At 46.1% G+C, this 14,694-nt stretch overlaps 1 protein-coding gene across 9 annotated transcripts in view; it reads right to left on the bottom strand.

Annotated features, from left to right (window-relative positions):
• DIP2A (disco interacting protein 2 homolog A) overlaps positions 1–14,694 on the bottom strand; it is a 121,350-nt gene that overhangs the window by 100,798 nt on the left and 5,858 nt on the right. For all 9 annotated transcript variants that reach the window (XM_027548407.1, XM_027548424.1, XM_027548416.1 and 6 more), the window contains exon 2: positions 505–576. In XM_027548407.1, the coding sequence (XP_027404208.1) occupies positions 505–576 (72 nt within the window). The remainder of the gene's footprint in view (positions 1–504; positions 577–14,694) is intronic.

Raw genomic sequence — 14,694 nt, 5'->3', positions numbered from 1 at the left:
TTTTGCCTTGCTGCACAAGCCATGTGGGATCTTAATTCCCTGACCAGGGATGGAACCTGTGCCCCCTGCAGTGGAAGCATGGAGTCTTAACCACCGGACTGCCATGGAAGTCTCAAACTTCTACATAAATTTTAAAATCAGCTTCTTAAATTCCACCCCCAAAAACTGTGCCAAAACACTGAAGGTGCTGACTCTGAAGATCAATAATAAAGTGGGAGAACTCACATCTTTATAATATGTGTTCCAAACCAAAGTAAGGAAATGTTCTTTACTAAAATCATAAAAATAATCATGGTCTATGATAATAAAAATAACATAAATCCTATTTGGGGATGAAATCTATACCAAACCAGAGATATAAACTTTAATCTATGACTTTGGATTTTATAATTTAATATTAGACACATTATTTTCCCAGCCCTTATTAATAAAATATGAAACTACCGAAGTCAAACTCTAATACCAATTTTTAAATCAGTTTTGTAAGACCTATGTTAACCTCACCTTGAATGAGGGGTACGCAGCGTGCAAGCAGCTTTGCCCTTTTCTTTTCATATCCTTTTTGAGTGATGTCACCTAAAACAACAATAGAAAAATAGAATCACATTTCTTCTAAAGTCTCCCAAAATTTTTAATTAAAAGTTCATTCATAATGGAAAAACTGGAAACACTTAGGTCCTTCAACTGTTGACTAAAGAAAGGATGAGGTGTCCCCACAGGCAGTGCTATTCAGCAGTAAGAAGGAGCAAACTGCTGGCAGACAGTAGTCTGGGTGTGCCTTACGGGCATACAGCTAAGTGACAGAAGCCAGGCTCCAAAGGTTCCCAGCGGAATGGTTCCGGTCACATGACACCTGGAAAAGACACTGTTACAGGCAGCGGCAGACTGATGCCATGGGAGGGGCTTAGGGAGGACTGACCAGAGTGGCACGAGGAATCCTGCGGGGGGTGAAGCTGGTCCACGCTGTGATCGTGGTGCTCGTTCTATGACGACAAGTCGGTCCCGAGCTCACAGAACTACACCCCAGGAAGGCTGAGTCCAACAGTATGTAAACACTTCAATATCCGAAATCTGAGATCAGCATCTCGGGGGAGCATGTTGGAACTATAGACTCTGAGGCCACACCCCAGAATGACAATCCGATGTGCATTTCACTGGATGCCCACGTGACTGCGCAAATTTGAGCTGTGGAGTCTTGGTGTGAGGACCTACAGAAAGCAACCCTCGCAGGCCACAGGGCATCCCTAGGCCAGGACTCAGGTTCTAATAAATTATCATAAAGAAGAACAGCCTAAAAAGGAACTAACCTACCCAGGAACAAGGCAGGAAACGTGTCTGCAGGGAAATGCTTCTCATCTAAGCACGCCAGCTGATTTCCTGGACAACTCAAGCACTCAGGGTGGATTCTGTGTGTTTTTGACCAGAAACACGTTACAATGTCTACCAGTATCTTGTGCTTCAAGTGAACTGTTTTCAGCAGAGAGCGTCAAGTGTTCTGCAAGCCCTCCCGGCATCCCCTCCCTGTCCCTCATTACCCCCACCATCCACTCACCCCAAACAAGCCAGCCAGTCGAGGAGGCTTCTGGGAGTCAGAGGGCAGCCTGCCATCATGCACCCAGCACTTCACCAAGTACTTCCTCAGCCATCAAAGGACCAGCACTTCTGAATGTCTGACTCGTACATTAAGCCTCCCTGAAACCCTCTGGGAGAACATTAGCCCACCACCCACAGAAGATGAGCCCAAGGTCAGGGAGTCACTGGTCCGGCCCTGGGCTCAAAACAGAGCCGCTGCTTTGACCACGGATCACTCAGTGAGGCCCCTCCCCACCTCCATCCTGTGAGTCATCACCCACCTTCACCTTACACTCCCAACAACCCCACAGGAAACGCCTCTAATGCTTGGAGTGCCTTTTAATTTGAACATGTTCTGTAGACCATGTGCCGCTTTAAAGTCCAGGTATTTTTACTTTACCTGAACAATATCATATAAAATATGATATTGTTATATCATATATTGTTATATGATAACAATATCATATAAGTCTCACTCTACTGGCAATTTTCTCCATTAAACACTTCCTTTTTTAAATTTATTTTTAAACTGGAGGATAATTGCTTTACAGAATTTTGTTGTTTCCTGTCAAACCTCAACATGAATCAACAATAGGTATACATATCTCCCCTTCCTCTTGAACCTCCCTCTGATCTTCCTCCCCATCCCACCCCTCTAGGTTGATACAGAGCCCCTGTCTGAGTTCCCTGGGACAAACAGCAAATCTCCATTGGCTATCTCTTTTACATATGGTAATGTAAGTTTCCATGTGACTCTCTCCATACATCTCACCCTCTCCTCCCCTCTCCCTGGGTCTGTAAGTCTGTTCTCTATTGTCTGTTTCTCTACTGCTGCCCTACAAATAAATTCTTTGGTACCATCTTGCTAGATTCCATATATACACATTAATATATGATATTTATCTTTCTCTTTCTGACTTACTTCACTCAGTATAATAGTCTCTAGGTTCATCCACCTCATTAGAACAGACTCAAATGTGTTCCTTTTTATGGCTGAGTAATACTCCATTGTGTATATGTACCACAACTTCTTTATCCATTCAACTGTCAATGGACATCTAAGTTGATTCCATGTTCTAACTACTGTAAATAGCTAAGCACTTCATTTTTATTATCATCCAGTCTCTCCTGGCTCAGATAGTAAAGTGTCTGCCTACAATTCAGGAGACCCGGGTTTGATCCCTGGGTTGGGAGGATCCCCTGGAGAAGGAAATGGCAACCTACTCCAGTACTCTTGCCTGGAAAATCCTATGGACGGAGGATCCTGGTAGGCTACAGTTCATGGAGTTGCAAAGAGTCAGACACAATTGAGCGACATCACTTTCACTTTCAATCTCTGCTACAATGAACACACCTGACCCACAGCTGACCACAGTGGCCCACAGGCTGCGTCCCCCTCATTCCACCCTGACTGGACACTTACAGATCCCGACTGGATCCAGAATGTGAGTGTATGGTTTTGTATATTGACTTCCAACTTCTTAACAAATTCAAAGCACATGTGTTTTTTTAAACAATATCCACTAAAAATAATTGTTTCCTCTAGAATATATGAAACTATATAGAGACAAATTTAAATGAAAACAATATTGCAACACTAAACTAAAAAGGATAAATCCCTATTTACAAGCAGAGCATTTGGTTTTACAAGATTTTTTTCAATTTCTTTGTTAAATTTTATTGGAGTATAGTTGATTGACAATGTTATGTTAGTTTCCGCTGTATAGCAAAGTGAATCAGTTTTATATATATATTTATATATACACACACACACACACACACATATCACTCTTTTTTAGATTCTATTTTCATATAGGTGGCTTCCCTTGTGGCTCAGACAGTAAAGAATCTGCCTGCAATGCAGGAGACTTTGGGTCTTTGACCTCTGGGTAGGAAAGATCTCTCTAAAACGGAATGGCTACCCACTCCAGTATTCTTGCCTGAAAAATTCCATGGACAGAGGAGCCTGGCAGGCTATATAGTCCATGGTATTGCAAAGAGTCAGACACAGCTGAGTAACTATCACTTTCACTTCTCATGTTAGGTAGGTCATTACAAATATTAAGTAGAATTCCCTATGCTATACAGTAGGTCCTTATTAGTTAATCTATTTTATGTATTGTTGTTGCTGTTCAGTCACTCAGTCCTGTCTGGCTCTTTGTGACCCCAGAAACTGCAGCACACCAGGCTTCCCCTGTCCTTCACCATCTCCTGGAGCTTGCTCAAACTCATGTCCATCGAATGAGTGATGCCATCCAACCATCTCATCTTCTGTCACCCCCTTCTCCTCCTGCCCTCAATCTTTCCCAGCATCAGGGTCTTTTCCAATGAGTCAGCTCTTCACATCAAGTAGCCAAAGTATTGAAGTTTCGGCATCAGTCCTTCCAATGAATATTCAGGGTTGATTTCCTTTAGGATGGACTGGTTTGATTTCCTTGCTGTCCAAGGGACTCTCAAGAGTCTTCCCTAGCACCACAATTTGAAAGCATCAATTCTTTGGCGCTCAGCCTTCTTTATGATCCAATTCTCATATCCATACATGACTACTGGGAAAAACACAGCTTTGATTAGACAGACCTTTGTCAGCAAGGTGATGTCTCTACGCAGGTTACACTGTGTAGGTTGGGCACAGCTTTCCTTCCAAGGAGCAAGTTTCTTTTAATTTCATGGCTGCAGTCACCATCAGTCAGACCAGAAAATAAAGTTTGTCACTGCTTCTACTTTTTCCCCTTCTATTTGCCATGAAGTGATGGGGCCAGATTCCATGATCTTCGTTTTCTGAATGTTGAGTTTTAAGACAGGTTTTTCACTCTTCTCTTTCACCCTCATCAAGAGGCTCTTTAGTTGCTCTTCACTTTCTGCCATTAGAGTGGTATCATCTGCATATCTGAGGTTATGATATTTCTCCCAGCAATCTTGATTCCAGCTTGAGTCATCCAGCCCAGTATTTTGCATGAGGTACTTGCATATAAGTTAAACAATCAGGGTGACAATATACTGCCTTGAGGTACTCCTTTCCCAATTTGGAACCAGTCCATTGTTTCATGTCTGGGTCTAACTGTTGCTTCTTGTTCTGCATACAGATTTCTCAGCAGACAGGTAAGGTTGTCTGTTATTTCTATCTCTTGGAAGAATTTTCCATAGTTTGTTGTGATTCACACAGTCAAAGGCTTTAGTGTAGTCAATGAAGCAGAAGTAGATGTATTTTGGGATTCCCTTGCTTTTTCTGTATATAATAATGTGTATATGTCAATTCCAATCTCGTGATATTTTAAGATTAAGTATTCATTTCCTAGAAACAGTTTCTTCCTATGCTCCCATTTCAAATGCGTGCTCGTGTGGTGAAGGCAGCAAGGGGCATTCAGGAAGGAAACATGCTAACTCCCAGTTTGGTGCTCATGGTTTCCTGAAAGTTCTCCAGACCAACTGAATAGAACCAGCTACATGTTTTCACATGTGACCAGCTACATGTTTTCAAGTATTCAACACAGACCATCAACCCAACATGCCTCTGAATGCAACATGGGATCTAAGACAGACTCCAGACAAAATTAATGAGCCAGTAAAGGACTCACATCCAAGGTCCCTGACCCCAGGTACGGTGAACAATAGAGAGACGACAGCAGAGTATGCTCCCCGACCCATTGCACAGATCAGGTGACCTGCCCACAGGCCAGAGGAAGGCCCAGACACAGCAGAGGAGTCTCCCCTGGCTGGCCACTCAGGCCCAAGCAGCTCTGGAAACACGCCAGGATGTCCACAGAAGGTTCTTCCCTGGCAGTCTGTGGGCAGCTGTCTCACTACCCCACACACTGGGTACAAGGTGTGGCGCAGGCTGACCTCCAGGCCGCAAACCAAATGAATTACAAAGGCAAAATCCCAAATGATATCAAGTCTCTAACTCGGCAACACAGTTTCTAAAAACCTATTCTGGAAAACACTCAACAACTCCTTAAGGTCACAGAAACAAGGAAGGCCAGGCAACAGACATTACACACAAAAGCAACGTGAGACAGCCTGTCCACAAAACCAAGCAGGAAGAAGTGAGTCTGCAGCCCCACAACACTACTACAGAACGCTGCTGGTCCTAAAGATGCCCAGTGCCTGCGGGACAGGGAGGGGAACCACTCACAGGAGACCCGTGACATCCTGCCAAGTAAACGCAGCATGCTGAGAAACAGTGTATATGCAAAAAATGATGTGATTCTGCTGAAAGTTGCTCAGTTGTGTCCAACTCTTTGCAACCCCATGGACCATACAGTCCATGGAATTTTCCAGGACACAGTACTGGAGTGGGTAGCCTTTTCCTTCTCCAGGAGATCTTCCCAACCCAGGGATCGAACCCAGGTCTCCTGCTTTGCAGGCGGATTCTTTACCAACTGAACTATCAGGGAAGTCTATTCGCAGGCATGTAGGTAGATATATTTTTGTGTGTGCAGAAAATGTCTGGAGGGTACCCGATACATTATTAGTAGTGTTACTCCTGGAGAATGATTTATTTGCCTTGGGGTAGGTATTAGAGAGATTTCATCTTTTACTTCACTTCTGAACTTGTTAAATCTTTTGGCACAATAATCATACAATCTTTTGTAATTAAGAATATATGGAAGCTGGTTTGATAACATACTATGGTTATATGTTATTGTAGGAAACAGAATGACTTCTATGTACTATTTTTATAACTTCTTCTGAGATTAAAATTATTCCAAAATTAAAAGTTAAAAAATATATGAGCGAGACTACATAAAATTGGTGTTATTTCTGTTTTAAATGTTTGATAAAATTTGTCAGTGAAACCATCTGGGCTTGAAGATTTAATTCCCAGGGTTTTTCTTTCTTCTTTTGCTTTATTTTACTTTTTCTAGAGCAGTTTAAGGGTTACAAGCAAAACTGAAGGCAAGGTCCAGAGGGCTCCCATACACCCTCTACTGCCACACGCGCAGCCTCCCCATCATCAACATCCGCCACCTGATGGTGTGTTTGTTACAGGTAATGAGCCGGCCCTGACACGGAAGCCTCAGCTTCCAAAGCCCTCCCTCTTGTCATGCATCCCATGGGCTTGGACAAACGCATGATGACATATAGCAATCATTAAGCTATCACACAGGGTATTTCACTGCCCTAAGAATCCTCTGTGCTCTGCCTACTCATCCCTCTTCCCAGCTTGTGAACCCCTGGCGGCCACTGGTCTTCTTACTGTCTCCATAGTTTTCCAGAATAGGTGGAATCCGTAGCCTTTTCAGACTGATTTCTTTCACTGAGTAACAGGCATTTAAGACTGTTCCCTGTCTTGCTTGGCTTGGTAACTCACTTCTTTCCAGTTCTAAATATTCTATAATATTCCATTGTCTCAGTGTACCAGTTCATTTATCTATTCAACTACTGAAAGACATCTGTCTTGCTGCTTTCAAAAGAGCCCCTGTGAGCACCCGGGTGCAGGTTCTTCTACATACCACCTGGTGAGATGAAAGCAGACTAGGGGATGATTCACACTCAACCCTCATGACCCAACCTCGAAGCCTCTTACAGCTGAAAGAATTCCCTCCAGCATTTCCCAGCTGCATAGCTTCCCTCCCGTGAACTTTCCAAGGATCAGCTGCTCTGCTCAGGCGGAGGGCGGGGGGGCCGGTCGCCCTCCAAGCACCCCTCCCTCTCAGTGGACTCTGGAGGCCAGTGGGAGAGTGGACGCACACCGCCCTCCCCAACACTCCTGCTCCTCCCGGCGCTGACTCGCCCGCCTCACTCCTGCCATCCCCACACCGACAGCACCCTGCTGACTGACCTTTTTGACTTCCCAGAGTCTAGACTGCTGTGAACGGCTTTTCAATTTTTAACACTGCCACCATTTCAGTGAGATGTGGGGAAGGAGAGTCTTCTTTACCTGATGACTGGCCATGGATACTGACTTGGGCTATGCCCCTGAATAAATGCCCTCGTCTGGAAAGCCCCTCCTGCCTCAGCTGCACAGACGCCCACACGTGCTCCTGCATCTGCCCCTGTGGCAGTGCCCTCTTTGGTCTCCCTGCGGCCTCCCCTTGCTGCCTTTCCCTTTGGGGTCTGGGTTGCTGGAGGGTTTGTCAGAGGCCTTCTTTGTATTATTCAGTTCTCCAGAGGCAGCAACTGTCTTTGTTTCAATTATGACAGTTGTATTGATGGCTTCCAAGTTTCTACTGTCAGACCAGCCCTTTCTAGAAATGCAGTCCTACATGTCAAATGCACGGATCTCCCCAAGACGCCGCACACTCAACAGGTATGAACAGACGTGTTCTGCTTGTGCACACATCTTGAGGAACAACCCCGTCATCTCCCCGGCAGTCACTTCAGGAACTCGGGAGTCACTCAAGAGCCTCCTGCAACGTCCCCCTCTCCACACTACGGCTGCTGACTCTATTCCAGCCCATTCTCCCCAAGCGCTCAGCCGCCCTCCAAACCAGCACAAACTCCTGCCCTGGGTTATGGTAGTGTGCTCTCCCATTTTTCTGTTCCCAATGTCATCCTCACCCAAACCACTCTCTACATGCTGCCAGAAAATCACTCTAAATCAGAGCAGGAAAGAGAGACTGGCAAGAGATCACACTGGAGTATTTCACCTGCTCCTAATACCTGAACAAACGACCTGCTGGCCCCATCATTTATTAACAAACAAAGCAAAGCACCCAAGAATAACCACCCCTTAGTCCTTTATAAAAATTAGAAAATTGGCTATCTCTGCCTTCAAAGTTTTGTGGGTTCTGAACATACACACTAATCTAATTTTAATATTCTCCCCACTATTGAGAAAAGGGGCGGAAGACTGCATACTTTGGGAGCATGACTCTTTTTCAGCAGAGTGCCTTTACAGAGCATATGCTTTGCTGTGCTGTCCAATACAACAGCCACTACTCATACGTGCCTATGTAAACTTCTGTTACTTAGAAGTAAATTAAATGACTGTTTAGTTCCCCAGACCCCCGAGCCACATTTCGAGTGTTGAACACCACATGTGGCTTGTGGTTACCACACTGGATAGCACAAGACATCCCCACAGACCTCAGGGTGCCTGTCACTCACACCCACACCACCAGCGGCTGCAGGTGGCACCCGCGCTTGCCTCGGTGCTGGGCTGGACTCCAGAGTCTGGTCCTGGCTCCTCCTGGGATGCACAAATCCTCCCGTGAGCGAGCCCCCGCCCTCCAACCTGTTTTCTCCACCACCTGCTGGGGGACACTGTCTGGAAGCCCAGCCACTGACTCTGGCTCATCCTCCTCTGTCTAGCACATTCTGCTGTCTTCTCCCTCACCCTCCTCACGTGCCTTCAGAGCAAAGCCGGAAGAATCTCTTTCCTCCATTGGCCCTACTGGCCCAGGTCTGATGATCAGAGCTGACGGGGCCCTGCATACACCTCACAAGACTGCCAGTTTTTCAGCCTGTCAGCCTCACTAGCTCATGGGCCTTTTTGTTCAGTCCGCGGAAGCTTGCTGAGAACAGGATGACAAGCTGAGGGTCTCAGGCTGCTCTAACAAAATGTCACAGGCTGGGAGGTCTGAACAACAGGTGTGGAGGCTGGACGTCTGAGACCTAGGTGTCACAGGGCTGGTCCCTCCTGAGGCCTCCTCGCGTGCAGGCAACCGCCCGCCTGGGTCCTCACAGTCTTCCCCCTTGTGTGTGTGCTCTCAACGTCTCTCTCTCTTGAAACTGAATCAGGAACCCCTATGGCTTCATTTAACCTTAATCATCTCCCTAAAGGAATGCAGTCACACTGAGGGTTAGGGCTTCAACATACGAATTTTGGGGAACAGAGTTCAATCTGTAACACCAAGATTATCTAATCTTGATGAAGTCAGAATCTCTATTTCTATAAACCCTAGCCGTTTCCCAACAAGGCTAATCCTTAGGCTCCTTCGTGTTCAGACAAAACCTAAGGACATGAATCCACGCGTGGAGGAGCTTACCAGGACGTGTTCTTTTCAGTTGCCAGTTTTCAACAAGCACAGGCATACCTTCTGACATTTCAAATTCTCAATTTAAAGGTTCTTTACCAAAGACTCTGTAGAAAAAGTCTGAAGTCTGAAAAGGAATAAAAGCTCCTTCTCTCTTTCCAAGATGGTGATCTTATATCATGACAGTCAGTGTAGACTAAAGGAAAATTTTAAACCATGACACTCAGTGTAGACTAAAGAAATAGGATGTCTATTCTTTCCTCACAGCTGGGTAAGGAAGTAAAGTGCTGCACTCAATATGCCAGCAAATTTGGAAAACTGAGCAGTGGCCACAGGACTGGAAAAGGTCAGTGTTCATTCCAATCCCAAAGAACGGCAATGCCAAAGAATGTTCAAATTAACATAAAGTTGCACTCATCTCACAGGCCAGCAAAGTAATGCTCAAAATTCTACAGGTGAGGCTTCAACAGTATGTGAACTGAGAACTTCCCAGATGTTCAAGCTGGATTTAGAAAAGGCAGAGGAACCAGAGATCAAATTGCCAACATCTGTTGGATCATAGAAAAGGCAAGAGAATCCCAGAAAAAACATCTACTGCTTTATTGACTACGCCAAAGCCTTTGACAGTGTGGATCACAACAAACTGTGGAAAATTCTTCAAGAGATAGGAATACCAGATCACCTTCCCTGCCTCCTGAGAAATCTGTATGCAAATCAAGAAGCAACAATTAGAACCAGACATGGAACAACGGACTGGTTCCAAATTGGGAAAGGAATACGTCAAGGCTGTATATTGTCACCCTGCTTATTTAACTTACATGCAGAGTACATCAAGCAAAATGCCAGACTGGATGAAGCACAAGCTGGAATCAAGATTGCCAGGAGAAATATCAGTAACCTCAGATATGTAGATGACACCATCCTTCTCGCAGAAAGCGAAGAAGAACTGAAGAGCCTTTTGATGAAAGTGAAAGAGGGGAGTGAAAAAGCTGGCCTGAAATTCAACATTCAAAAAATGAAGATCAGGCATCCAGTCCCATCAATTCATGGAAAACTGATGGGGAAACAATGGAAACAGTGAGAGACTTTATTTTTGGAGGCTCCAAAATCAATGCAGATGGTGACTGCCACCATGAAATTAAAAGATACTTGCTCCTTGGAAGAAAAGCTATGATCAACCTAGATGGCATATTAAAAAGCAGAGGCATTACTTTGCCAACAAAGGTCCGTCTAGCCAAAGCTATGGTTTTTCCAGTAGTCATGTATGGATATGAGAATTGGACCATAAAGAAAGCTGAGCACTGAAGAATTGATGCTTTTGAACTGTGGTGCTGGAGAAGACTTTTGAGAATCCCTTGGACTGCAAGGAGATCAAACCAATCCATCCTTTGGGAAATCATCCTGAATATTCATTGGAAGGACTGATACTGAAGCTGAAGCTCCAATATTTTGGCCACCTGATGTGAAGAGCAGACTCATTGGAAAAGACCGTGATGCTGGGAAAGATTGAGGGCAGGAGAAGAAGGGGATGACAGAGGATGAGATGGTTGGATGGCATCACCGACTCGATGGACGTGAGTTTGAGCAAGCTCTGGGAGCTGGTGATGGACAGGGACGCCTGATGTGCTACAGTCCATGGGGTCACAAAGAGTTGGACACGACTGAGCGACTGAACTGAACTGAGTAACAACACCAAGTCTGTACGGAAACCCCTGCATGGTTCATGGTCCCCCAGCAATGACCTGAGGTGCTGACCCAAGACTCCAGGAACTCACAAAACACAGGCCATTCATTTCCTTTGTGCAAAGGGGAAGGGGCCAAGGAGCATCCAGGAGACACTTTATCCACAGATGACAGAGATGACCAGTGTAGGTGTTTCCCTCCCTGACCACAAAGGTTTCTCTTTACCGAATAGTATATATTTTCCCAGTCTTTTTAATACACAGGTTTAACACCAGAAATGTTAGATAATTTAAGGACATAAGGACTGATCTGAAAGGACTGTCAGCCTCACTCAGAAGCAAGCTCACTACAAATAAAATGCTACAGGAAGAGTTCATCTAAGGACGGACCAGCAGCTCACTTCCCATTCCCGTCACCCTGCTTCCTTCCCACCCTTTCCTTGGCTGTGTCATAGTAGAAGGACCCAATGCTTTGCATGAGTTCATTTTTGTATTAAATAAATGTTGCATGTCGTGTCAGGCAAAGAATACTAAAGATGAAATTAAAGGGTTTTCAAAATTACAAGTCTTCAGTAGTTTTCAACTAAAATGACAAAGCACCCTCCCAGCCCCCAGTACTGAGAGGAGGGTTCAGCAGCAACAGGCAGGCTGACCCCTGTGGACATGCCACATGACTAGGGGCAGCAGCAGCCTCTGATCCAGGTCCCGCTGGAGGACTCTTGCCTCCAGCAGACTGGTGCCCCAGGCCCATCTCTTCTCAAACCCTTCAGTCCTGAATGAGCATTTCTCTCACTTGGTAAGGCTGAAGGTCAAAGGACGACAGGGACCTGAACGACCCTGCAGAGGCCCTCCATGTGCAAGAGCAGGGCTCTGACCCTCGAGACTGGGCTGTCCTCCTGAAGCGCACCCTGACACAGCCCACTCCTTCCTCCCCACTGGCTGAGTGCCCAGTGCTGAGCAGGACGGTAGGCACTCACAGGTGCCGTCACTGCTGAGGGGGAGACAGGATCCTTACCTCATATATGTGGCTCAGATTAGGCCACAAGCCACAGGGGAGGCAATGACACCACGAGAATAGCAAATCTGCAGCATCCTGGCACTTTCCCACACATGAAACATTTACCACACAGGCAGCAGGCACAACTCCCCCCCAACACAGCGGAACCGCGGAGCAGCCTGGCTGGCATCCCCACTCCCCCTCCTCACCTCACCCTCTGCCTCCATTGGTCTCAGTGCGGGGCTAGAGACCCTGCACGAGGTACCTGTCAGACCATGGCCCTCCTCCACGGCTCCCCAGGGTCAGTGTTTTTCCATAGCTCACCTTTCCGGCCCCAAAATTCACCAGGCTCCTTCCTCTGTAGCCACGGCCCAGCTAACCCACCTGCATTGAGTGCTGACCGCCAGCCATATGCACAGCCCCTCCCGCCACTATCTGCCTGCCCAGAGGGATTTCCTGACCGCCAGTCTGAAGTCCCCTCCCCACAGTCCCAACCTCCCTTCCTCCAGCAGGTGTTAACAGAAAGCAAATGGACAGAGCAAATGGTGCCTTCCTCTACGACAGACAGAAAGGCAACAGGTCAATGGACCTGCATGACACTTCAGCTCGGGACACAGAGGAGAGGACAGCAGGCTCGGCCCTGTTCTCATGGATCATCGAGGTGCACCACCAAGGAAGAGCCAGCCATGGACGAGAGGGCCCTGAGACGTTCAACTGAACTAAAGTTCAATTCAGTACACGCTGACCAACAACCACGTACCAAGAGCCATCTCAAAAAGCAGGTCATGGATACAGGAGCCAGACCTCAGAGCAAACAGCAGACAAACAGCCCTCCCAACACGGGTCTAGACCAGTGGCCCTGCAGGCAATTCAAGTCCTCCAAGCAGCAGATGTGGTGACAGGATCAGATGTGAAAAGATTTATGTGGAAAAACGGGGAGGGGCCCAGAGGAGGCTGCGAGCTGTTAGACGTGACTGCGCAGGAAGAAGAAAGGCAGGCGGGTTTGGAAGGAGAAGCCCTAGACTCCAGGCAGCTCCAAGAGTGTCAGGCCTAGAGCCAAAGTCCCTCCCAGGAATGAGGCAGCTCCAGCTCCTGCAGCAGGACTCGTGGCCTCAGTGTGGGGTCAGTGTGGACCCAGAGTCCAGCAGGGAAGGCCCAAGTGGATCATGGCCACTGTGGGGCCGGAGGAAACTTGAGTCTTGGAGCTCCACCACGGGTCCTCCCCGGCTGGACCAGACTCACAGTACGCTCATCTCAGTATGACTCTTTCCCTCCCAGGAGTTCAGAGCAACAGACACTCCATCCTGGTTCAATGGCTCCCTGAGGCACAGCTCAGGACTCCCCGGGCTTCACTGAATCTGAGAAACAATTGCCAAAAAATTAAGTATCCAAGCCAATTACGGAGGATTCTTGATTTAAAACTGAGAATAAATAGCATGTGTGGTTTTACTCTTTTAAAATTTCTTTATTTATTGGCTGTGCTGGGTCTTTGTTGCTACCTGCCGGCTCTCTCTAGGTGTGGCAAGTGGGGGCCGCTCTCTAGCTGTGGTGCCCGGGCTCCTCCCTGCGGGGGCTTCTCCTGTTGCAGAGCCTGGGCTCTAGACGGGCTTCCACAGTTGCGGTGCATGGGCTTAGCTGTCCTGCAGCACGTGAGATCTTCTCAGGCCAGGAACTGAATCCGTGTCCCCTGTACTGGCAGGTAGATTCTGAATCACTAGACCACCAGGGAAGTACTTTATTCTTCCATTAATTCAACAAAGATTCAACAGAATACCTAAAATGTCCTAGGGGCTGAAGACATGAAGATGAACAGACCAAAATTTCCTTTGGAAGTGCTCCCTATGAACTGGCAAAGAAAAGTCCAAGTAAACAATAAATACAAAGTTGTGATAAATCTTGTAAGAACGACACAGTAAGGGCAAAAGGAACAAAAAAGCCAGCACCTAACTCTGGGTGGGGGGCAGGCAGGCTGTTCTCAGAGGAAGGCAGAGCTTCAAAAAGAAAGTGAAGCTTAAACTTAAGTATTAAAACAAAGGCAGGAACTCAACAGGTACAGAAAGTTGGCAATGAACAGCATGTGCAAAATTTTAGGATATTAAAGTGGAAATCTTAGTATTGATATTCTTTTAAAAACTTATAAATCAAAATTCTTTAAAGAGACAACACATTAAGATGATTTACTATAACAAGAAAAACAGTTCTAAAGGGAAGATACCTGAATCATGAATAATGGATTTTGCATAAAGTAGGATGGACATATTGATACAAGCAGCTAGTCAGTAAGTATAACTTTTAAGGATTTTCAAACATATATTTTATAAATTGAAACATCTGATTGCCCTTAAAAATATAAACAGAAATTGCATTATACTGGCAACGGTGGAAAAAAATGCTATAAAAAGTAGAAGAAATACATGTTGACAAATAGGTATTTCCTTAAAAGCTTTTCATATTACACAGTCTTATTGTTCAGTCACTCAGTTGTGTCCAACTCTTTGTGACCCCATGGACTGCAGCACACCAG

Source organism: Bos indicus x Bos taurus, chromosome 1 (assembly GCF_003369695.1).
Source record: "Bos indicus x Bos taurus breed Angus x Brahman F1 hybrid chromosome 1, Bos_hybrid_MaternalHap_v2.0, whole genome shotgun sequence".
Lineage (NCBI taxonomy): Eukaryota > Metazoa > Chordata > Mammalia > Artiodactyla > Bovidae > Bos > Bos indicus x Bos taurus.
This window is presented reverse-complemented; position numbering and strand designations above follow the sequence as displayed.